Consider the following 25,000-nt stretch of genomic DNA (forward strand, 5'->3'; position numbering starts at 1 on the left):
AGCTGGATAATAACATTGCCATTCCTTGGTCTCGGTCTCCGTTACACCGTACGAGACAGGGAATTTTACATCATGGAGGGCAAGTCTTTGATTGGAAATGTGACGGCAGTGAGGCAAGTCACAGATCTCCTAGACTGCTCCTTTTTGTGCTTGGAATTTGGTCCCGACGCTTGCCTTTCCTTTAACTTTGAGAAAAGTGATGACAACGGTTTTCATTCCTGTGAACTGAGTAACTCAGAGAAATATTTTGATCCCCACAAAATACAAGAAAGACCCACATTTGACTACTATGGTATCACTACAAAGGTGAGTGCATTATATGAAGCTTTTTTTTTGTATTTCGTTCTTTTTAAGTCCACAAAATGATCGCCGTAGAGATACTTCCTTGAACTAGCAGGCAAAATCCCAATTTCGCAGCACAGGTGGTGCTTATTACGATCACGTTGATATGCAATGTGAGGATGAATTCTTGTGTTCCTTGTGTTAGCTTTGAATAACAAATATTGCTAGCACGGCTTTCAAAAACAAATAAAAAACAGACTTAATTAGATTTCTAATCTTGCTGAAGGACTCATGAAAATGGCAAAAACTGAGGGTTTAATTCCCCTCCTTTTCTTTTGGTCAAATGCATGGTTTTAACTGAAAGTGGATCTTAAACGTTTTACACCTGACAACCCTGTGGTACTAGAAAAAATAACCGCAGCAAGGATGTGGGATGATACTTACGACAGCAATTAGTGTACTAAGTCTTGTCTTTGTGTGAAAATTACAAGTTTTGCCCCTACACAAAAGCATTTTCCTTCAAACATAAAGTCTTGCTAAATTCTCCACTCGCAATACTCCTTTTGGAATCATTAAACGTCGATAAAAGATTTATGAAAAATCATTGTAGGTACCAAAATTACGCGAAACATCCGTGATAACAGATTGTTATAAAGCACAAAGTTAGCGCTATTTTTATAATACCATTTTTTTTATTTCAGTCTCTGTTTAGCCTTCACCCATGTGCCAGTAATCCATGTAACTATGGCGGAACTTGCACCGAGGGTCCATGGCTGGGCCAATTTTCCTGTCAATGCAAACCAGCACTTAAAGTCCGGCCATTTATCGACGATAAATGCAATATTGGTGGGTAGAATGAAGTTAATGTAAAAATAAAATTCACAGTTTTTAATTTCTTCACCAGCTCGCATTCAGATTGTGAGTTTACATGTAGTCATGTAACCATGGTTGTCATGTTCAATGGCTCGCTTAATAGAATACCGTAAAATCCCGATTGTAAGCCCCTGGATTATACAACTTCGTAAGGGATTTTGAGTGGGCTTATACCCGGGGGGGGGGGGGGGGGGAAGCTTATAAGCGGAATCAAAAATATGTTTTGAAACAAGCGGATTACATAACATACTATGTTTCACTACAAGACCAAATTCGAAGCCTTAACTTAAACTGTAATCGGAACATACTGACAAAAAAGATGAGACTTTGATCTCAGATAGCAAAAAGCTGTGTTCCGATACACCGCTATACTTGTTCCGACTGTTCTGTGAATAAGAGTTTATAAGGCAACAAGTCAAAGAAGGGGAAGGGTGGCTTGTGAGTGGTGGATACTTGTAAGGGAATACCGTACCCCTTTTTACGAGGGCGAGTGTGGGGGGGGGGGGGGGGGAGGTGTTTTTACCTATATATGCGGAAGGGAAGCGCTTATCACCGAAATAAAATTTTCATTTACGAACAGATGTGTCTTTAATCGAGGGGGCTTATATATAACCGGGATTTTACGGTAGTTTTGCTTTCTCCCACTGCGTCTTCCGAAAAGCCCTTTCTAGTTATTAATGAGCTTCATCTGCGTTTATGCCCAGAACTCCTATTAGACCAAAGGTCACTTAAGACATCTTCCCAACGATCCCGAATTTGAACCGCACATGTAATATTTAACCATACTCCAGAAACTGGGAGAAGACTGGCACGAGTAAGGGACTGTGGGATCGTTTTGGTGACGAATAAGTGTATTTTCAACATTTTCTCGGGGTAGTGTAACTCTTGTTAAATAGTTTTCACCTCAAAGAGTATTTCCTATATAACTGACTTCAGAGAAATGTATGTATTCATCGGCGCATTTTCCATTCGTCTAACCAAACGATCCCATAATCCCTCACTCGTGCCAGTCTTCCCGTTTTCCAGGTTTTCTGTTGCGGGGATGTGCTCGCATCTTTTTAAACTCGCACTGTGCGTTGTACAGCCAGCTTTTTCGGGCATTGCCAGAGGTCGTTGTGGTAAGTCAAATTTTACCTGGCCACCAGATATTAGAAGCTTAAGTGATCTTCATTTTTAGTCAGAAATAGAAAGACTGCTGCGTAAAGCTTAAGGCGGTCATGACGGACTGTAGTATTCAACATCAATAACACATCTTTCTTTCTTCTCATCATTCTTATTACTTTCCAGATTTAAAAGACGTGGTATTCTCTGCTCAGGGCTATGCAAACGTGCACTTCGGTAAAGTTGGCCGCTACAACCTGGATTATTATGACGCTAAACGATTTTGTGAACTCCACGGAGCAACACTGGCAACATACAGTCAGCTCTACAAAGCCTGGCAAACGGGTTTTCAATATTGCGCGTAAGTTAATCTGCTATTTCTGCCCTCGATCCCTCTGAGCTCAATTAAATGGAAGGAAACGTGAATGTTGAAAGAATTCATCTTTGTTCGAGGACCAAATTCAGAAAATAACTTTTGAACCAGTTATCAGTCAGCATCTTTTTTACTTCAAACTTGCCGGTAGCAGAGGTGGTCATTAACAAACGATTTCTACTGCATTTTCCTATTTTTTTATTGTTGTTGCTGTTGTTGTTGTTGTTGTTGTTGTTTTTTTTTTGTTTGTTTCTTTGTTTTTTACTTCAGCAAATTAAAATATCTTCCAAAATGGCGGGGAAAAGTAGTTTTTGCGAGCTTTCTACCGAAGAAATACAGGAACTTATGGAAAATGCCGTACCGACAACGACGAAGAAAGCTACAAACTTCGTTATGACTTTATTTTATGGTACATATAGCAAGTTTTCATACAAATCCAAAAAATGTAACTCTTCCGTACGCCGAGATTTTAAGCACTTATAACTGAACATCACGTAACATAAACAACAAAGTTTACCTTTAAAATTTTCAGAATCACTTGCTAGTCCTTGTGCCTGGCAGTAAGTTTTCCAAGCCAATTGAAGAAATGAGCAAAGAAGAACTTAATTCGTGCCACAAGAAATTTTACATGTCCGCGAGGAAAAAGACTGAAGTTTCTAGAAAAGCACTTCGATGAAATCGATAAGAGCCGCCATTGACCGCTTTCGCCGGTCACTGCCACGTAATAGGACCTTTTCCATCCCTGCTTTTACCGAAGCAAATAAACTATTACACGCCTTCGCGAAAGACCTCTGAAAGACAGGAAAAAATTTGCAAAGAGCAAATGGAGAGACTGTTTGACAGGGGCTTACTTGGACCGGCTGACAGCATAAATCCCCATAGCTGCAGAGGTCGGTCTGGTTGTATCTCGGCCTCTTTTTTGGATGAGGAGGAAGCGCAAATGAACGCCAACTAACGCCGACAATGCTGTCCCTGTGAAAAACTCCTCAAGGAGTTGAGTACATTTTTTTGAATTGAACAGAAGTCATTTTGCTTCTTTACCAACAACAACAACAACAACAACAAACCACCAGGGGGCCTCTGAGATGCTAAAAAGCGAATGTGACTCCGAGATATTTTCCGTCCATGGGTCTGAAAGGTGTCCAGTAAAAACAACACAGAATTACTTGGCACATCTCAGTTCAGCTTCGGATGCTCTCATTCAGAGACTTAGAGATAGCGAAAGCGCAAAATTCAATCCAGCGAACGAGAAAATTGGCCGTATTGCAACACACCACTTGGAACAACCACACTCGACAACATGATGAAACAGATGAGCAAGCGAGCTGGTATAAAACCTCAGGGCTTCATTTGTTCCATTCGTTACCGATCATAATTGTGAGATGAGGCAAATCAAGTTTTCTGCAGAATGTTTACGACTGCAATGTACAGGTGCACAATTATTACACTTAAACTCTGAACACTTTTAAAACTTCCTGACCATGCTTTTAGCTCCTTAATTTGGTGAAGTTCCTTGAATTATAGATGATTGTAATTTTCGTTCCGTTGTCTCACGTGCTTCGGTTTCAAATTTTTCATTCAACTCAGTTTGGAAACGGCGCTATTTTTGTTTATGTCACATCAACTTCCGGTCGTTTTGTAAATTTAAAATAACAAAATTCAATTACAACTTTCAAGTATCCAAACGTCCAGAATTTAATAAAGCAATCATTTCATTTGGTGTTTCAAAAAAACCAAATAGAATTCGAATTGAATATTTCATTGTGAAGCAAGTTATTAAATTTAGGTCCTTGGAAAAAGATAGAAAATTCCTTAACGATTGTTCGACAAAAGACAGAAGGCATGGAAGTTGCTAGTATTTTAAGTGCGGATTTGTTTGCCTTGAAGGACAAAATCCACTGGTCTCTAAACCAAGACAGAAACCCATAAATTGTGATATTCAGATTAGTTTTCATAATCAGCATTTTGCTTGGAACTAAATTGGAAGTCTGAAATAACTCATGTGGCCCATAAAGTTTCCATCATTATTGAAATCAAATGGTATAAAAGCAGCTTCTACCTATATAAAACCTCTCTACGTACATTGACCCATTCTTAAAGAAATTTGTACATTAAAATCCAATGACAGCCACTGGCTACAAGTTGGTCAATTCATGTAATCTTACAAGACCCCAGCCTTGCCATCAAGGTTCACTAACTATTTCCTTCGAAGCAAACAAATCCGCAGTTAAAATACTAGAAGTATCCATGCTTTTCCTCTACTCTGTTGTTGAACAATCGCTAAGGAATTTTCTGTCTTTAAGGAATGGGGTTTCTGGTCTTTTTTTCACGCTTTTAATTTCTCTATATAACTACTCAAATAATCGCGCCCTAAGCAACTTTGAAAAATGGTGACATGGAGTCATCGAACCGTAAGTAGACATTGTTATCGCATAAATTGAAAACTTCCGTTATTAGAATTGTTATATTACACATCTTTATGATCTCATATATAACACCGTTAACCATATCCAAGTTTCACAGAACTTGGCCTTCCGTAGTGTGTAGATTTTTAAGAAATAATAATAGCATGTAATACATCACCAGCCTGTTAATGGTGGTACAAAATCAGTGTTTTAATTTCTACACGAGTTACGTGGGGACCTGCAGAAAAGAAGGGAAAAAAAACACGCCAATCTCTCCTCTGCCGCCTTGACCTAGGTAGAATTTAATCGCAAATGTCCATATTATCCTTGCAACTAATTTGGCCCGCGCTACAAATCTCGTCAATTCCTCTACAAAGAAACACCAAACCCCTGTAATTGTTAATTCTATGTTATAAAGTTCGTCTTACGGTCCTTTCATTGGCGGCGCATCTAAATGAATTTATTCTGTGCTCTCATGTTATATTACAGTAGTATATTTAGTGTTTTACTTATTTGTGTTGTGATTGCCCGAAATTAGTGTTTTGATCAGAAGGACGCTCACTTGATAACCCTTTCTAATTGCCATGTTTTATTGTATTATACAGGTATGGATGGCTGGTAGATAGCACTGCTCAGTATCCAATGCAAAGCATAAATTATAATTGCGGAAGCTTCATCGGTGTTTCAGGATACAACTCTCCAATCAGCAAAACCAGCAAGTTCAACGCGTGGTGTTATAAGGAGTGACAATGTACTAACACAAGAGCTCACGAAACGTCACCAAACTCAAAGGGTGAAAGGAAACAGTAGATTGTGATCTCTTCCATAATTCCCCCTCCCCATCCCACCGCGGTCGTAACTCATAAATTCTACTCAACTTGGGGGGATGCAGGAGGAGGAAGATAAAACTGTGGGCAATTTGGCATGACATGTCATTTCTAAATTCGCCTCAGTAATCTTTCCACCAAAACATAATTTCGACATGCATGTTCTGTGAATTATTGTCAGTTTGCATTACTTCCTTCAGGCAAAGTTCAGATGCCGAGCTTTTTATGAGAGGTGCCATATAACTTGAATTAAGTACATGAAACGCTTGATGTCTGATGTCTGAATCAATTGAGGACGGCTATTTTAATTTGGAATGATTCAGTCGCCCCGCGAAAAGTTCGACACCTGTTCCAAATTCTTTCCAAAGCAAAACTTCCCCCTCGTTCAGCTGGGAATTTTGCCTTTGCTGAAAAGCTTTGATTCAGACGTCGAACTTTTCACAAGCCGAACATCATGCATGAATTTACTTTTATGTATTTCTGAATATAACAACGCTGGTGATTGGTTGAAAACTCTCAAAATTAAACGTTGCACTAATGAAATAATACGGCAATTTTAAAATCCGCACGCTTTCACTGAAACGCCTGAAACGGATTTTAATTATATTGTGATTCAATGAAAATGTTGCAGAATGAACTAAGAAAAACCATCAAATAGAGCACGGAATGGCTGAGTAGCAACTCCCAGACCTAATTATAAGAAGCAACTAACACAGCAATGTTTGTGGGGGATAGGGTAAAAGCTGCAGAGGCGTAACTATCAAGTAACCAGGTAGTCGTAATCCCACAAGCCTTTCTCACTAGGAAAGGTAATTCAATCAGTCCTATGCAACGTTTCAGATTAACAGAGTTGTGCACCAGGTTCTAGTTGTTAAAAATCCCGTCAAGAGTCAAGACTAACCACGATCAAAAAAATAACTTAAGTTTTCGTCTCACTCGTTGAAAAAGTTGTCAAAAGCTAACTTTGATCCCATAGTAAACAAAAGTCTAAGTCAAAACTGAAGAGAAAAGCTCTTTTTGGAAAATCGTCATTGATTGGCAATTAATAATAACCCTATCTCTTCATAACTCTGAGACTATAGAAGTTAGGACAATGACACTTGGAGGATAAATAGTACGTCCAAACATGTTTCCTTTGAAGTCCACAACGAAAGGTCCACCGCCGCTCGATTAGAAGAAAATATAATGTATCTATTCACTGAGCTTAGCTTCAAGAAAAGCCGGGTTTTGAATTTGTGTGTGCTAATGACGCTAGAAATTGCGCCGTAAGGATGCACAATGCAATACGATATAACAAGCGCAAGTAAACATATGGTATTGCTGACAAAATATCGGGCGATGGGGAATTGAACTTCAAGCAAAGAGATTTTTTGTTGACTTTTTGGACCGCCGTCCCCTGTTGTAATTATGTTTGTACATTAATATTACAACAGTACGGTGTTTTATTATCGCAACCGGCGGAGTTCAGTATAGTTAAATATAAACCAGTTATGGCACGGAATAAACTAAAATACATCAGCTTGCTTCCGCGTAAGGACTGCTACTGTTGAGTAAAGAGACAGCAAGAACAGCCTGTTGATGTCCATTGCTTAGAACAAGAGAATATATTGTTTACGATTGCATGAAATCTCTATGCTTAATGCTGTCACCTGAGGTTGCAACTTTACACTGCACTTTATGATTAAAGTTACCGTGTATGTTCAGAGAAAAAATATTTTAGATTTCATCCTTATCCACAGAAATAAACTTTCCAGTAAGATCTTACAGGCAAAAGTTTTTGAACATTTGCCGAGACACTGGGATGTAAGTGATTTCCAACGGAAATAGAATTTGATTTTGATTGACAGCATATTTCTATTTCCTCAAACTTTAATTTTCGCTTGGAGGGGACACTTTCAAGATTTACAACTCAAAATTAAGGAAATCCCAGCACGTATTTTTAGCCTTTGGGATCCTGACCTATAGAAAAAAAATCAAAATATAAAAATCACATTGATTTGTAACTCTATTACGACGATCTGGACCTTCAAGTTTCGACTGTGAGGAAAACTTGGGAATTCATTTTCTTTAAAAGGAAACCAAACAAACAAACAATGATAGTAACGGTAATTTTCACAGCGTGCCTGACAGCCGCTGTCAGTACATATTTTGAGCTCACCTTCGCAACCAACCCACGCATAAATGTGAAAGACTGATGAAATCAGAGATAGAGATAGACCGCGACACCAGGGACTGCGGCCCCTACTCTTTTCGAAGAGTGAGTGGGTTCTTTAACGTCCCCTGGATTATTCAAGTGTTAACGTGAGACGGGAACTACTAAAGTTTACCGTCCTTACCCGAGAAGACTAGAAATTCGAACCATCACAAAAGGAGCACTTTCTCGTCAGTTTTTTAAAGACCCCGAGTGTTGGTTTGACCGGGGTTTGAACCCGAGACCTCTCGCGTGTTAGGCGGACGTGATAGCCACTACACTACGGAAAGCAAGGTGAAAAATGTTGAGCATTATAGAATTATTGAAATGGCGAATTTCAAATTACCCATACCAGCTGAACGGTAGGGAGCAACAAGTAGGACCTAGACATTGTTATACTCACCTTCTTATTCTTGAGCTTTTCTCTTGAAAAATTAACCAAACCCTGATAAACTGCATACAACGAATAGCGAATAAACTGTACAATTTATTACAACACCAGCTTAGGAGAGCTGAAAAAATAAAAACAAGCATAAGGCTGAAGAAAACTGAGAACATCAGTTTGGGTCTAATTATTTCTTTTAATTTTATATTCGTTTGTTGCCTATTTGTCCGAGATCTGCATTTCTACAGTTTCTTCAGAATTAACTTTACGACCCAGGTGAGCGCTAAAGTGGTCAACCGAAAACATACTACCAATCACCCCTACTTAATTAAAAATATATAATAAAATTGCGAGATGTTTCTTTTCAGAGGTCAATTCGTAAACAAACACACACTATTTAATATTTTGCATCGGGAAGATAAAAAAGGCAACCTTATAAGATCGTGTGTAGAGGAGGCGGAGGTGAGGAATGTAATGAAACCTACACTGAAGAATCGAAAAGATCATTTAAGGCACGTTCCTTAGAACATAAGAGATCGAGATCTAGATCGAGCTGCACTTCCTTGAAGTTTCTCGACACACCAACAAAGACAAGCCAGAACAGATCCAGACTGGTTTACGAGAGGAACTCGGGAGGCAATTTACATCAGAGCCCAGAGGCCGATCATAAATAGAGGCGGGGGTGATACAACCTTCCAGCGATCTTGACAAGGTTGGTCAGATCACATGTCACGTGACTTGGCCAAAATACTGTGAACTCTAGCAGAGTCGAAAGCTTAGAATTTTACTTTCAATACGGCGTGGCGTCAAAAATTTATAAAATAAAACGATATTCTCATCAAGTTATGGCACCCTACTTTCCTTCGTAGCCCCTCAGATTTCAAAGGACGAAAAAGAAAAATCATACTCCCCGCCGGGGAATCGAACCCCGGTCTCCCGCGTGACAGGCGGGGATACTCACCACGATACTACCGAGGATCCCGGATGATATCTTAGAAACATTTTGACATTTTATGAACTGGTAATGACTAATGATTGGGGTAGGAAATTATTTTGTATCCAGCATTTAGTAAGCAATAGTTTTGTGTAATTTTACGGCTTAGTATTGTGTGAAGTTTTACTGAATACAAGGAATGTATATATCTTATTAAACTTGTTGGTGTGTACTATCGCTGTATATTTTTACGAGTTGTGTTGTATTTTGTTATATAATGCTTTCTTGTGTAATAACGACCACAATAGTATTAATGAGGATTATGATGATGATGATGATGATGATGATGATGATGATGATGATGATGATGATGATGATGATGATGATGATAATGACAATAACATAATGAAGACTAAAAGGATGTAACGCATATTGGTCTTAACTCAAGGAAACGCCTCGCAGCTCATATAACTAATTACTGGATTGACTAAAAAAGCATAAGTGGAGTAATGAATGAACAAAAGAAACAATGGACCCCCGCCCGCTGAAAATAGAGCTGCGTGATAAACAGGAACAAGAAATTAATGGTTCTCAAAATTTTTTTAAAGGTGCTCTCTGTTTCAAAGGTCACATGACTGTAAGAAGGGATGAGGATGGAGGGGCACAAGATGCCCGCACTGACTGAATGTGAGGTAGCCATTTTATTTTAGGAGAAAACTAGCCCTAGAAAGGAAAATTCACACAGCTTTCAACGTGTGCTCAGTAATGGCGTCAGAAAATATGTGCATTAAGAATGAGCTATGCAGCTCAGTAGAAGGGGTATGGTCTTTGCGAGCATGCGAGCAGTGTGTTTATTTTTGCGAGCACGAGCAGTTGTCAAATTTTTCTTGCGAGCAGCGAGCACTTTAGAAAAATAAAGATGGCGAGCGGCGAGTACTTCGAGTACTTTGTAAATTTTCCGCTATAGCCGAAATTTCTCTTTTATTAATAGGACACGTTGTTTTACGCCAAGTAATAGCTAATAATCTGGCTGACACCTCCAAATCAGAACAATAGTTACAGGCTGAACTGTTGAAGAAAGACTGAAGCCAGAGTTAAGGATGTTTAAACCTTTTTGTTTTAACCCTATCATAACTGATTTATCGTTTATACATGAATAAAAAATAACTACAAAAGAGGGTTAACGAAATTTCTAGCAATCGAGCACATGTTAACGAGAATGCGAGCATGCGAGCAGTTGCAAAATTTTGCGAGCACGAGCAAGCGAGCACCCGTGTAATTTTTGCGAGCAGTTCGAGCAAAGGCCAAATTTTGCGAGCACCTTTAAATTAAATGGGACCATTCGATACCCCTAGTAGAATAAGGAGGAGACCGAAAGGGTTCTTTGCCGCTTGCGCGTGTAACCTACATACGCCATACCTGCGATGCATTTAAAACAAAACCAAAAAACAATTTTTATTAGCTTTACGTGACTCAGAATATAATGTTTACAATACTAAACACTACTTACACTATTTGTGCTAATTACAGTACTCGCAATATCTAAAGTACGTCAGCATCCATGCATCAGCTGAATGTGACTGCGAGCGCAACACACCGGAAGAGAAAATGCGAAACAAAATCCCACAACCCGGAAATAAAACCTGCAGGAAACATCTGCCTTTAGACAAAAATTTCGCGTGGTGACTAGGGATGTCCACATGTATGCCTGCATAATTTTGGGCATAATAGTGAGGCAAAATAATCGAGTATAATGCTGGAATAATGGTGCAAATTTTCTTCGATTCTTTAGGTTAGTTATTAAACGACAGTTTAGACCGTGTTTAACAAAACCACGGTCTAAGCCATTTTCAATTTTGCCAACAATAATATCTAAACATTGTCTACTCCCGACGGTAACAAGAAGGCTTGCATCCCAGACCAGAAAACTATTTATCTACTTAAAATAAACCACTTATAAACAGATTTGCAGGCTCAATGATTGTCTTAAGCCGGGCCTAAGTTAGACTCTGTTTAAAGAACTGGCCCTTTGCGTTTTATAAAAACTTTGCCAAAACCATAGGATTCCCACACAAGACACCGGCCCGGTTACTACAGTTTACAAATCATCAAAAAGATGGCTTACATTGCTAATGCTACAGAAATTCTTTTTTATTTTATTCTGAACTATTTTCAGTTACACTTGTAGTCAACATTAATTATAACCTGACTTCTGTGGGCCACTCATTTATTTTATTTATTTTTCTGTTAATTATAACGGAGCATAATAGTGATGCTATTTGAACATAATAGTGACATTTGTAGAGCATAAAGCAATATCATAACAGTGTGAAACATTGAGCCCTAGTGGCTACACAACATGATGTACGTACGTAACGTTCGGTATGCCAGTATGCTATCGACTCGAGTTTTCAGAAAATGAGAAAAACCCTTATTCGAAATGACATGAATTTTCCTGGATAACTTGTTGTTATACTATCAGAGAAGTTAATATTGGTAATTAAACTGAGTGGAGTGCAATTTGGTCTGAAATCATACGCGTGATTTCAAAATCAAACGAGCGCGCAGCGCGAGTTTGATTTGAAATCACAAGTATGATTTCAGACCAAAATTACACGACACGAAGTTCAATTACCACTTAATTACATTCATTTTGAAATCACAGAGTATCATTGTCAATATTAATATTCTATTTGTGTTACTTCATTTCCATTTTGATGGGCTAAAGAAAGGATGCAATTTAGAGCAAAAAATGGTGCAATTTGGGAATAAATTGCACCATTTTGGACCAATCAGATTCCAAGGATCACCAGTGATTTCAAAATGGATGTAATTAAAGAAAAAACAGCAATAAAAACGGTTAGAAGCTCCAGCAGGAAAAATTATATTTCTTCAGTTTAAAAAGGCATTTTCCATTTTCTGAAGAAAAAAAAGCTACCCATAGTCAAAGTCAATGAACACTAACCGACAACATCCAATTATTCCTAGGTGAATTCTGAAAAAGTTGGATTGGGTGAATGCTCTACTCGAAATAAACAGGGGCTATTTTTGTTCTGCCTGAGCGATAGTTGTTTTAAAAATGTGTTTATATTTGTTCTCGAGTTGATTAATATTGAATTCCTTATCAGGAGAGAAATATTCAAAAGAATTATATTCCTTCATTTACAAAAGGCTACGAGCATCAATGTGAAAATATTTATTATGTTGTCACTCTTGCAGACGTATTAGAATAGTACTGCATAAATTGATGGCAAAGCAGTACGTAACTTTCATGACATGAGCAATTTTACAACAACTGTCCAAATTTCCGCGCGCTGATTGGCTCGTAGCTATTGTCTATAAGGGTACAGACAATAAAAATGACGTCAGATGTAAAGCAATGTAAGGAAAAGTTTGCAATTTCTTACCGTACGGAGAAATTATTTCCATTTTTCCCATGGAATGGAGTCCGAAATACTTCCAAATTTTAGTTTGGACCTTTTGCAAGATATTTCTGAAGAGCAACTACTTCAACAAGTCCATGAAATGGAAGGTCAACAAAAAACGGGAGAGAATCCTCGCTTTGTAGCTTTGCAAGAGACTGACTTTCGGGAAATCGTAGCCGGCGTTGAAGCGAAGAGCACCTAGAGAAACACCAAGTGGGCTATTAAAACAATTGAAGGTAAAATGTGCAAAAAAAACGTCCTGAACTTTTAATTTTTTTTGAATAAACCTAAACATTACGATTACAAAAAAAGGTAGATAAGCAGAAGCAAAAAACATTGTGCTTCCTTTTGTTTTGCATACTACTAAATAATTGCAGATTGGTGTCGTGAGCGTAAAATCGCAAAGCCTCTGTTACAAATGTCCGAACTGGAATTGAACGAAGCCCTACGACGCTATTATGCTGAGGCCAGGAACAAAAACGGAGGGGAATACAGCAGGTCCTCACTTCTGGGTTTCCGGAGTGCCGTGGAACGGCATTTTGGTGCAAATAGCGTTCAGTTAAAACTAACAAACAATCCCAGTTTCCAGACATCCAACAAAATGCTCGAGTGCAAACTCAAGGTCAACAGACGTGAAGGCAAAGAGAATGTCCAACACAAACCAGTAATTGAGCCAGCAGACGTCAGGAAGATGAGCAAAAGTCCGTTTCGGAGCCATAACAATCTTGCTTGATTCCTTCGCCAAGTGTTGTTTATCGTTGCTGTCTACTGGTGCCGCCAGGGATCTGAGGGTCAACGTGAACTCCGCCGCGACAGCTTTGCCTTTAAAAAACCGCAGATGGCAGACAGTTTACTTCTATGTCCCATGAAGAAGCAACCAAAAGCCATCAAGGTGGAATCTTGGACAAGCCAAGCAATGAAAAGCAGTCAAGGCTTTATTTCACGGGCAAGTTTGGCGATTCTTTCCTATGCTTGAAAAAGTACATATCGCTCCTCAACCCGAAGCAAGAGGCGTTCTTCCAAAAACCGAAGCCCACAATCAGCAATAATGATGCCATATCGTACCAAAACAAGCCGCTTGGTCTTAACAAGTTATCCACCATGATGAAAGAGATCTCCTTGGGTGCTGGTTTGTCCAAAACCTATACAAATCACTGCCTTCGTGCGACCGCCATTACGATCTGGTCAGGTGCCAAAATTCCCTCTCGTAACATCATGAATATCTACGGGCATGTTAGCGAGCAGAGCATCGCAAGCTATGATACAAGACTATCGGTTCAACAGCTCGAAAGAGGCTCTGCCATCCTATCAAGTGCACTGATAACCTCAGAACGAAGTTCGATGGCTGATCGAGTGATGACCAAGACCACGGGGTCCACCACCTCCTTGTGTACCGTCTTTTAAGAGCGGCTGCCTGAGAATATCGAGAACTCGCGGTCAAAACTGAAATTTCGGTTTTCCTCATATTTTGTCAGAAGAATCCCTTTAGAGAACTATTTACGAAAATAACAAAAAAACTTTCCAAAGATTTTTCGTTTTCGAGAATTCCGGCATAATGTGAAATGCCGTGATCGCGGTGCAGCCGGCGTTAAATTTTGACGAGATTTGGTGCATTTTCAAATCGCTCGGGAAGGAAGACGGCTTAGCGTATTAAAACGAGCTTTTGAAGTTAAGTTAGGCATCCTTCTGAGAATACGGTCTTATGAAAATATTGCTGGAGGATTCTTATTTACATGCAGTTTTCAAAGTCCGAAGATTCCTATTTTCAGCATTTTTGTTGACACTTGAAATTGTGGAAACTTTGCGGACAAATATCGTGTCCTGGTACATCGAAATTTGAAGCAAGTATTATACTTTAGGAAAGCTCTATACATGTAGTGCAATATATAAAAAATCCAGCTTGGGTAATTTAAAATCCAAGCGTTGACGGAAGTAAACACATAGGGAATTTTAATTTTTTTTTTCAAAAATGGCAGTGGTCACGCAAGGACAAGTTTTAAAATAAGTTTAAGATAAATTTATTGTTTATGTTTCAGTTCTGTTGGAATAAAACTAAGTTGTTATTCGGAAACAAAATCTCATGTGTTGATGGGTTTATACCTATAAAAAATAATTTCTTTCCTAGTAGGTGATCACCGATCGCAAACAAAAAAATGAAACGTTCAGGTGTTATGTCACGCTTTCCTCGGTACGCCAGCGTCAACAATGCGAAGGATACGAAACGAAATCAGTAAATATTTCATATCAAAATGTATCTGAAACCCCCAACAGGCGATAATGTTTCATTAAATTACTAATCGACTTGCGTAAAAACGCCTTTGGTTCTGAAAAGTTGCGCAAAAGTCGCAGTTTTTATAAATCCTAGGTTTGTCAAAGCTGCATCTCATCCTCACTGTCAAAAAAATGTCGTGACAGGCACTTACATTAAGCTGGACAAGCGAAGACGAGAATTCTAAAAGCTGAAGAACAAGGTATCTGTGTTTTCAATTTGCAGGCCCTAGACTATATATCATAAACAGAACTGAGATATCAGAGCCGGTAGAGAAAATCATGCTTTCACTTTAGTGCAAGGCTGGCCATAATATTATCTTTAACGGCTACACTGCGGCTATAAGATATTTGAATGAGCACTTACCGTTCCAATGCCTGCAAAATAGGCATTTAATGAACCATCCCCATTAATGCGAGCAATAGTCCACCCTTCTCAGTCCGATCCGGATAGAACAGCACCAGAAAATAACCAAGGTTGTTTGCATATTATGGCCATCACTGTGTACATAGCTATTTTAAACTTGCTATTTATAAACAATGACGCAAAATGGTTATAAATAGCAATGTGCGTTCTTGGTTTGGAGTGGTTTGCTCGATACTAGAAACTGTATTTCTTCTTTCGCGATGTCATATTTTGCAGTTTCTATATATTTTCGGTTGCATTTATGGCTCCGTGCTCATTTTCGTCCTTGATAGACGACGAGTCCGGTTTGCGGTCAAAGTTCGTACTATTACAGCAACCTGCGTTTCTTTGGGTGAATGCCAGAAATATATCTCCAGTCATCCAGGTCCCAACGCCAGGAGGGTGTTTGCTGCCGACAAAACTGACAGTGAATTGTAATGAATCCTCGCGCGCGCATGTTAGTAAAGTTATCGATCATCTGATGTTGTTGATTGAACATATGAAGTTAAGTTTACTGACTTTACATTGATGGAATACAAACAGCGGTGATATTTCTGATCAACCTACGATGACCCAAGAACAACAGTCTTTACATTGATGGAATTTGATATTCTGAAAGGATGAGTCGAATAACAATCAGACCATCTGCCCGCGCCGTCGAGATGTCTACGATCTTCGTTGGCGGTAGCCTCCCACGCAGTCGTTTTAAGGGGACTCGTATTAACTCCTCCCCGAGTCCCCTCAAAACGACTGCGTGGGAGGCTACCGCCAACAAAGACCGTACACATCTAGTTAAGACGTCTAGTTTAGTCGGAAGGGGCCGAGAGGGAGAAATCTGCGTGACTAGCATTCCGCAAGCGTTGCTCGTCCTCGCGCTCGCGAAACTCATATATGCCTGAATAAGCCCTAAAATCATCATCATCATTATCATCATCATCATCATCATCATCATCATCACCATCACCATTATCGTCATCATCATCATCATCATCATCATCATCATTGGTGAATCGAATAAAGGCCTTAGAGGTGCGGCATATTCCTTTGCTTTTTTTGTGAGCATGAGAAACCTGCAGTTACTATTAAATGACATCTGTAATGCGGAAGTACTTCGGATTATTGTTGAATACCTTTTTCGTGCAAGGGTATGTGTGTACCGAAGGAGATTCAAAATTCGTTCAAATTAAAGTAGCCACAGCGATAGAATGATTGCTGAGACCATAGCGGTTTTTGAATATTATTTTCTCTCTTTTTTTTAAAGTTTTATCAGTCACCTTTCCTTCTAAGACCAGAGTATTGTCTCCCTATACCACATGGTACCCTCCTCTTAGATAAAACAATAGTTTCCCCGCTTCCTCTTCTCCCCGCATTAACTACATTCATTGTCCTCTTTTTTAAATGCTGTTTAATTAGCTACGATAAAGGTCGTTTATTGACAGGCAAACAGACAAACAGACTACACGGGTTAGTTGAACTCCTCAGTGCGAAAAAGATGAAAATACCGCAACGTTTGTTTTGATGGAAGTTTCGTCTTCAGTGAGCAATACCACGTGTAGGTGATCTACCTTCTACTCGAAAATATGCCAAAGCGCCGGGCAAAATGGAATTTTATCTCATATCAGCGGTATCGAAGCGGCAGGCAAATACAACTCGGATACTACACTGTAGTTATAAAAACGTAAACATGTCATTAACCCTAGCTATCGACTGTGAAGTAGAAAATGTCGCTGTTTCGTTCAGATTCATTTAAGAACTGAGCAGATTGTCACCCTTCTGTTTAGTGAAAAACGTACTAGTTGCGTGAAGTACAATAATGAAATTTGTCGATCATTCTGGCCTTGCGTTTTATGCCACGGCAATCGGCCTTTACGAATTTTGCTGTAGCATTAGTTATCACTCACTCTAACTGTGAATAATTTTTTGTATAGGAATATTCAGCAACGAAATACTGTTCAGAGTATTACATTTTGTATTGTAGCGATAACTTTGTCATTCTCTCGGGAAAATATATCATACAAACTATAAAATGTATTTCAAATGTGTTAACTAGTACTTGCGTGACTGACCACTGACTGACCATTTTGTTAACACTTGACTATAAATGTTATACCCAAACTAGATTTCTTACATGTTGCAGTAAAATAACAGATCTTACCTCAAGCATACCTGTTGTTGTAAGTTTCGATGTACCAGGGCAAGATTTTGCCTCGAAATATTTCCTCATTTTCAAGTGTTCACATGCGAGGAGTTCAACAGTCAGCATGTTGTTGATAGGCTGTGATCTAGAAAACATGCCTGCTTTGCACAGCTTCACAAACCCAAAAGTGATTTTAACGCCTGCTATTAGCTTTATTATTGAAACAAGTTCTTATTTAGTAAGATATATCATAAATACTTGGTTCTAGAAGTACTTCTAGATGCACCATGTGACAATGAAAAAAAATTGGTTGAGATCTGGACGAGCAGAAAGGTGAAATGACACTTTGACCTTTTCAAATTTGGGGTTACATCTCACTCCCTAGTTAGACTTATTTTATTTAAGGTATATAAAGCAATTCAAAACTTATTAGATCATTAGATTTAGTTTTGGAACAAGAATTATATAATTCTCCGGTAAAAATAACATACAAACAATAATTTATTGAAACATGTCATCTTGACCTTGCGTGACCACAGGAATTTTTTGAAAAAATATGTCAAAAATTCCCTATGTGTTTTATTCCGTCAAAGACTGGCTTTTAAATTACCCAAGCTGAATTTTTGATATGTTGCAGCACAAGAATAGAGCTTTGCTCTACTGTAACTTTCATTGTAAATTTCGATGTACCAGGAAAAGAATTTTGTCCGCAAAGTTTCCACAATTTCAAGTGTCAACAAAAATGCTGAAAATAGGATTCTTCGGACTTTGAAAACTGCATGTAAATAAGAATCCTCCAGCAATATTTTCGTAAGACCGTATTCTCAGAAGGATGCCTAACTTAACTTCAAAAGCTCGTTTTAATACGCTATGCCGTCTTCCTTCCCGAGCGATTTGAAAATGCACCGAATCTCGTCAAAATTTAACGCCGGCTGCGCCGCGATCACGGCATTTCACATTATGCCGGAATTCTCGAAAACGAAAAATCTTTGGAAAGTTTTAATGTCATTTTCGTAAATAGTTCTCTAAAGGGATTCTTCTGACAAAATATGAGGAAATCTGAAATTTCAGTTTTGACCGCGAGTTCTCGATATTCTCAGTCAGCCGCTCTTAACTCCTTGCCAAACACGATTTTCAACAGCTGTAGTATTTGAAATGCCAATATTTACGTTCTCCCTTGGAGCAATTCTCGTTTTGAATTAAAACTCGCAAACTTTCGAGGCTACTGTAAAGAAATTGTCCATCTGATTTAGTACTCTTGTTGACGACAGTTTTTCGGAAACCCATTTGTGTCAGTTTTATCACCAATCACGTGTGACGATGATCAATGATTTCTCAAACTCATTAATAATTCATGCAGTCAAAAGCCAATAAATGACCTCCATTTCGGTCAGGTGGATGAATCTTGATACCCCAATGAAACACCAGATGAAACACCACCAGGTTTTCATCTGAGATGAAACATGTTTTTCATCTGAGATCAAACATTTGCATTTTAATGAGATTAATTTCTTATTGTTTCATTTGAGAAGACATGTCAAAAACTCGGGCTTCGTGCTTTATCACGGGTTCCAAATACCTCGAAACAGATGAAAGCACTCGGCCTGCGGCCTCGTGCTTTCATCTGTTTCTCAGTATTTGGAACCCGTGATAAAGCACTCGCCCTCGTTTTTGACATATTACGTCAAAAATAAAACCAATCACAAATTTGTAGTTGACAGCTTTGTAGTTGATTGATGTCAAAAATAAAACCATTCGCAACTTCACAAGATTTGTAGTTCACTGACTGACGCGACGGCGTTAGCTTTCGCTCTGTAACCTGCGCTCTACGAAAAATAAAGCCAATTCCGCTCGTATTTCCCATGGTATTGTAAAAAAACAAATCGACGGCAGATTTCTATGGTCTATTTAACAATTATTCCACGAGCGCGCGTTGGATATGAGATGATAGATAGCCAACAAGGCGCGTAGCGCCGAATTGGCTATAATCATCTCATATCCAATAAGAGCGACTGCAATAATTGTTTTATTAAAAACAATAAAGAGATGTTGCTAGATCTTGCTGATTTCGCTTTCCAAAAACCACCAGAAGACAATTTAATGGCCGCTATTCCTCGGGCATGGTGTAATGGCTCATATACCATGGCCACTAAGCCGATCAAATTCCTGGAATTGCATTACACAATTATGCAGTTTTTAATAAACTCTTTTATTAAAAACTGAATCATTGTATAATGCAATTCGAGGGATTTGATTGGCTTAGCGGCCATGGTATATGAGCTATTATACCATGGCCGAGAAATGGCGAACATTAAATTGTCTTCTGGTTTTTCTTGCACAGCGAATTCAGTAAGATCTAGCAATATTTTTTAATCGTTTTAAATAAAACAATTATTCCACTTGCGCTTATTGGAGATGAGATGATTATAGCGCCAACTCGGCGCTTCGCGCCTTGTTGGCTATCTATCATCTCATATCCAACGCGCACTCGTGGAATAATTATTAAATAGACCATAGAAAACTGCCGTCGATTTATCAACGACGAAACGAGGAAATCAGTATCTTTTGACAAAAAATACTATCTGGATTTTTCCAACAAATTTTCAATAACTTTTTCACAAATTCTGAGCACCTTATGGACACCTGTCCTCTTCGCACCATATGGTGCATGAGTTTTAACGTTAACGCTTTACCACAAAAAATAAACATTTGAATAACTTTTAATCAAATTTGAAAACGTTATCCAGTCTCAAAGTCACTGCGGGCAGAATCCGCCCCTTCGCCTGTCAAACAGGGGTTATATATTCTAATCAAAATAAAAAACGGCTTTTTTTAATTTGCCCGAGTGATTGCTGTTAAATGTCTTTATACTTGAATCTTTAGTTGATTTTTGTTGAATTTCTTATCAGGGGAATTTTTAAAATAATTATATTTCTTTATTCACAAAAGGTTAATTACAACGATGTTTACTTTAAGGGTAGTGAAAATATTCATTATGCTATCAGTAGCCTAAAATACTTCTTAGGACTAATTACCATGGAGAAATATAATTCAATCTAGGGCGACATATTTCGAGTAATATGAATTTTTAATCTTTTAGAGTCTTTTCTAATTTAATCTTATTTCACCAAATGAAAGATTGAAGCTCTTTGTAAAGGCAAAATATACAACATTGAATTCAGGTGGTGATAATATATTATGTTTCTGAAAATCAATTTAAGTTAATGACATTAACCTAGGGTGCTACGCCAGCTATGACACATTCATGGTTTAAGCTTTGAGCGAATCTGACGAGAAAAAATAAGTTTTCCTTTTTTAAGAGAAGAAACGAGTTTCGTTTAAAGACTCTAGCACCACAGACGGCGTCAGCATCATTCTGAGGAATTATCATTTGCTTCAAGGAAATACTTCAGGTAATGAAATTTAACTGGATATTCTGAGGGTGTTCTTAAGAGGCATGCAAAGGAGGACATTCATTCATTGTATTTTCACAAAGTAGAATTCGAAGGCTGGTATAAGATCTGCGTATGGATAGCCATGATTACAATTTATTTATCTCAAAAGTTAACCTTGATGACGAACCAATGGAAAAAGTTTGAAATACTTGAAACAGTCTAATCTAAAACACTGTTTGACTGAATAATTGCGTTTTCTTATTTTTCGTTTCCTTGCATCATATTTATAGTATTTTCAATACTTTTCGATTTTATCTATTGTTAAAAGGTCTTCTTAGGAGGAAACAACTTAAAGTTTAAATAAAAACACAGCACTTTACAGGTTCTTCTACATATCAGTGAAAAGTTCCATCTATGTTCTACGAAAATTTGTTAAAACATTTGGCCGCAATCTATTTTCTGTTCCACAAATGAGAGGTGATCAAAGTTGTGAAATTCGATTAACACGGCCATATTTCCATCAACAAATGTTAGCGACAAACCAAGAAATGAGAAAACATTCACTTTGAACAACTGATTTCTACACGAAGCAAGATCAACCATTTCTTTTTAATTGATTGACATAAAAACGCTGGCAGGGTTTCATAAGAACTATCATGTAACGAGATAAGTCCATCACATTGAAGCGAGTTAGGAGGTTTTGAATTATCTGTTTTCTCCAGAACTAACAACTGCAAGTCTTGTAAAATTCTCTTTCTCGCCAGTGGGTTTCGAGAACAGCCCAGGCCGCGAAAAGTTCGAAACACAAAATTTCAAGAAAATAGGCCTTATCACGGTTTTCGACGCCATTTTGACGAGTAGGCAAACAGGCTTGAAATAACTGTGTTTGTATGAAAATCCGATGTCAAATAATTTTCATAAAACATCGCTTCTGAAAAATTCATGAATTGGAAACTTTTGGCACCAGGAAAAAATTTTAAGAAAAAAATTGGAGGGATGTAGCTGTGCCAGAAAGCTTCCAGTCGTGTTAAGAACTTTCCATACATTTGTCTGTATAGCGAACCAGCCATGAACTGCTACTAAAAATAGTTCGCAGGGAAAAATACAGGGAAATGTATTGAAAATTCAAAACAGGACTGGACGCTTTCTGGCACAGCTGCATCCCTCCAATTTTTTTCTTAAAATTCCTTTCCTAGTGTCAAAAGTTTCCAATTCATGAATTTTTCAGAGGCGATATTTTATGAAAATTATTTGACATCGGGTTTCCATATAAACACTGTTATTTCACGCCTGTTTGCCTACTCGTAAAAATGGCGTCGAAAACCGTGATAAGGCCTATTAAATTTCTTCGTTCGTATTCTATATTTGCTACATATTTTCCGAAAGAAATTGATTGAAGAGTTCTCAAAGAATTTTTTTTTAGATAATGTGAATATGATAATGTGAGGTTCTTAGCGAGAGTCGCTTTTAATTATTCCATGTTTACCTTTGCCACCAACTTTTGAGGCGCAACGCCGGCACATCCCTTTGTTTATTTGTTTTGTTGTTGTTGTTGTTGTTGTTGTTGTTGTTTCGTGGGTTTTTGGTTGTTTAATATATGATAGTGAGGTTCTTAGCGAGAGTCTTAATTAATCCATGTTTACCTTTGCTACCGACTTTAAGGTTGCAACGCCGGCACTTCCCTTTGTTTTTGTTTTTGATGCTGTTGTTGTTGTTGTTGTTGTTGTTGTTTTCGTGGGTTTTTGGTTGTTTTATGTGATCTTGGACAAGTCTTTGACATTCCCAAGAGAGAAAAGTAACTGTGATTTCGTGATAACTCGGATAGTTTGTTGTTGATTTGTTCGGAAGGTCGTGGGAGAGACTGGGGTTGGGAAGAAGGGAACTGAAGGGGGGAGTTGAGGCCTTATGATTTATGATTGCAGCCAGGTGTATTTGCAGGTTAATAATTCGTTGGGGATTTTAGTACCCCAATGACGTTCGCAGTAAGAAACAGCGTTCAATTGCATATAAGTGTACTATTTTGAACATTTTTATCTTTTCGCGTTACGTCTTTCAGAGATGTCATCATATTATGTTATTTTGATCTTGCTATGAGCGGTTATGTTTTATCTCCGGGAGTTAAATGCAGACGTCTTCCTTTACAAAGTTTTCCTTTTCGCAAGTTTTTTGATCAAGGGGATTTTCCAACGAAATCTTGACAAGTCTTTTTCGTAAACCCGAGAACATATAAAACCTGAACATGTTAAATGCCCTTGTCCTTTTTTGGAATCAGTCTAAAACTCATAAAGATTGTCTCACATTCCCGGCATAGTCACATTGATTCCTTCTAATTTCAGTTCTTCGTCTTGTGTCTCTACAGTGCTAGTTTACCGTGATAGACCCTACGCGATGCAAGTGCCTTCTCTCAAGTCCATCTTTGTTCTGACCAGCTGTATCATAATCCTGCCACTTCTTGGTCTCGGTCTTCGTTACACCGTACAACACAGGGAATTTTATATCATGGAGGGCAAGTCTTTGATTGGAAATGTGACGGAAGTGAGGGAAGTCAAAGATCTCTTAGAATGTTCCTTTCTGTGCTTGGAATTTGGCCCCAACGGTTGTCTATCATTTAACTTCGAGAAAAGCGATGGCAAGGGTTTTCATTTCTGTGAACTGAGTAACTCAGAGAAATATTTTGATCCTCACAAAGTTCAAGAAAGACCCACATTTGATTACTACGGGACCACTTCAAAGGTGTGTACGTTATGTGAATGTTTTTGATTTCGTTCTTTCTAAGGGGCTGGTCGCACTAGGCGCCGAAAATTTTGTAAGCTCGGCTGAATTTCAGGGAAAAGTTTGGTTTAACAAATTTTTGTTCCAAAATTTTTGTTAAACGCGTATCGCACTGGGAAGTGACAATCTTATCTTTTATGCCGAAAACGTCAATCAAGTTGTTTGCCCTTTCAAATATCCATTTCGGCGACGCGCGTTAAACCTTGAGCTTGGTTCTTCGTTTATGATCTGGCTTGGAAAAATTTGGGAGATAAATGAACTCCCTCTCTGTTCCTGTTCATCTGTCAGTAACGACATATACGGCCCAACGCCAGTTGCTCCTTGAAACCGCTGAAAATCGAAATTTTGGTACGGAAAGCGGGCGAAATTTTCACTGTCCATGCTTGTTGCACTGAAGTACTTTTCTTGGCGCGCTTTGAATTAACATGATACCTGTTCGTGCGTTTATGGAGTATGGAAGGTTATCATGGATTTTGTGACACTAAACAAACAAAAAAAGTGCGATAAAATCGCCTGACAAAAAATCGGCAAGCCCAAGGGGTTTGGTAAGGTCGGAAAAAATTTTGTCAAGGCGAAACACGCCGGTCGCACTCGCCTACAACACTCGTTGACAATTTATTTTGCAAAGTAAACAAAAATTCTGCAAAGTGCGACCGGCCCCTAATTCAACAACTTGATCGCCTTACAGATACTCTCTTGGCGGGACTAGCACGCAAAATCCCAATTTCACATCACAGGGTTGTACGTGCTACAGTTTCCAATCGTTGATCAAAGGGTAAATTACATACTCCGTAGCTGTGGGGATATATTTTTGTGTTCCATGTTTTAGCTTTAAATAGCGTACACTGATAACAATTGAAATAAAGATACGAATTGGGTAAGTAATACGTCTTTCAAGCATACAAAACGAGCGCAAATAACAAATCATTCCACCAATAAACAAAGCACAAGCCTACCGATCGATTTTCTCTCGCTTGGCCGCCATCTTGAAAATCGTACATCCACAAAGCAACGCGATCGTAGTTTGGACAACTTCCATATTTAAAAAAAATTGACTGGGTAATTGTTTCAAATTATTGAAAGAAACAAACAAAACAAGACAAAAACGTTTGGCAAAAAACGAACAAAAAGAAACTAAATTAAATTTCTAATCTCGCTGAAGAACTCCTGAAAACGACAAAAACTGATGGTTTAATTCCCCTGCTTTTCTTTTGTTCAAATGCATG

The 25,000-nt window shown here is 38.4% G+C and overlaps 2 protein-coding genes across 3 annotated transcripts in view; both read left to right on the forward strand.

Moving 5' to 3' along the window:
• The window catches only part of LOC146465356 (uncharacterized), a 7,935-nt gene extending 1,747 nt beyond the window's left edge, over nucleotides 1–6,188 (forward strand). For both annotated transcript variants that reach the window (XM_085128554.1, XM_085128555.1), the window contains 4 exons: nucleotides 1–306; nucleotides 984–1,128; nucleotides 2,443–2,617; nucleotides 5,640–6,188. The exon at nucleotides 1–306 is cut by the window's left edge. In XM_085128554.1, the coding sequence (XP_084984680.1) occupies nucleotides 1–306; nucleotides 984–1,128; nucleotides 2,443–2,617; nucleotides 5,640–5,781 (768 nt within the window). In that variant the 3' untranslated portion in view covers nucleotides 5,782–6,188. The remainder of the gene's footprint in view (nucleotides 307–983; nucleotides 1,129–2,442; nucleotides 2,618–5,639) is intronic.
• Nucleotides 6,189–20,918: 14,730 nt separating this feature from the next.
• LOC146465357 (uncharacterized) overlaps nucleotides 20,919–25,000 on the forward strand; it is a 4,714-nt gene continuing 632 nt past the window's right edge. The window contains exons 1-2 of the mRNA XM_085128828.1: nucleotides 20,919–21,020; nucleotides 23,362–23,735. Of these exons, the coding sequence (XP_084984954.1) occupies nucleotides 23,391–23,735 (345 nt within the window). The 5' untranslated portion in view covers nucleotides 20,919–21,020; nucleotides 23,362–23,390. The remainder of the gene's footprint in view (nucleotides 21,021–23,361; nucleotides 23,736–25,000) is intronic.

The sequence above is a fragment of the Pavona decussata genome, unplaced genomic scaffold (assembly GCF_977016875.1).
Source record: "Pavona decussata unplaced genomic scaffold, jaPavDecu1.1 SCAFFOLD_156, whole genome shotgun sequence".
NCBI classification, from domain to species: Eukaryota; Metazoa; Cnidaria; class Anthozoa; order Scleractinia; family Agariciidae; genus Pavona; species Pavona decussata.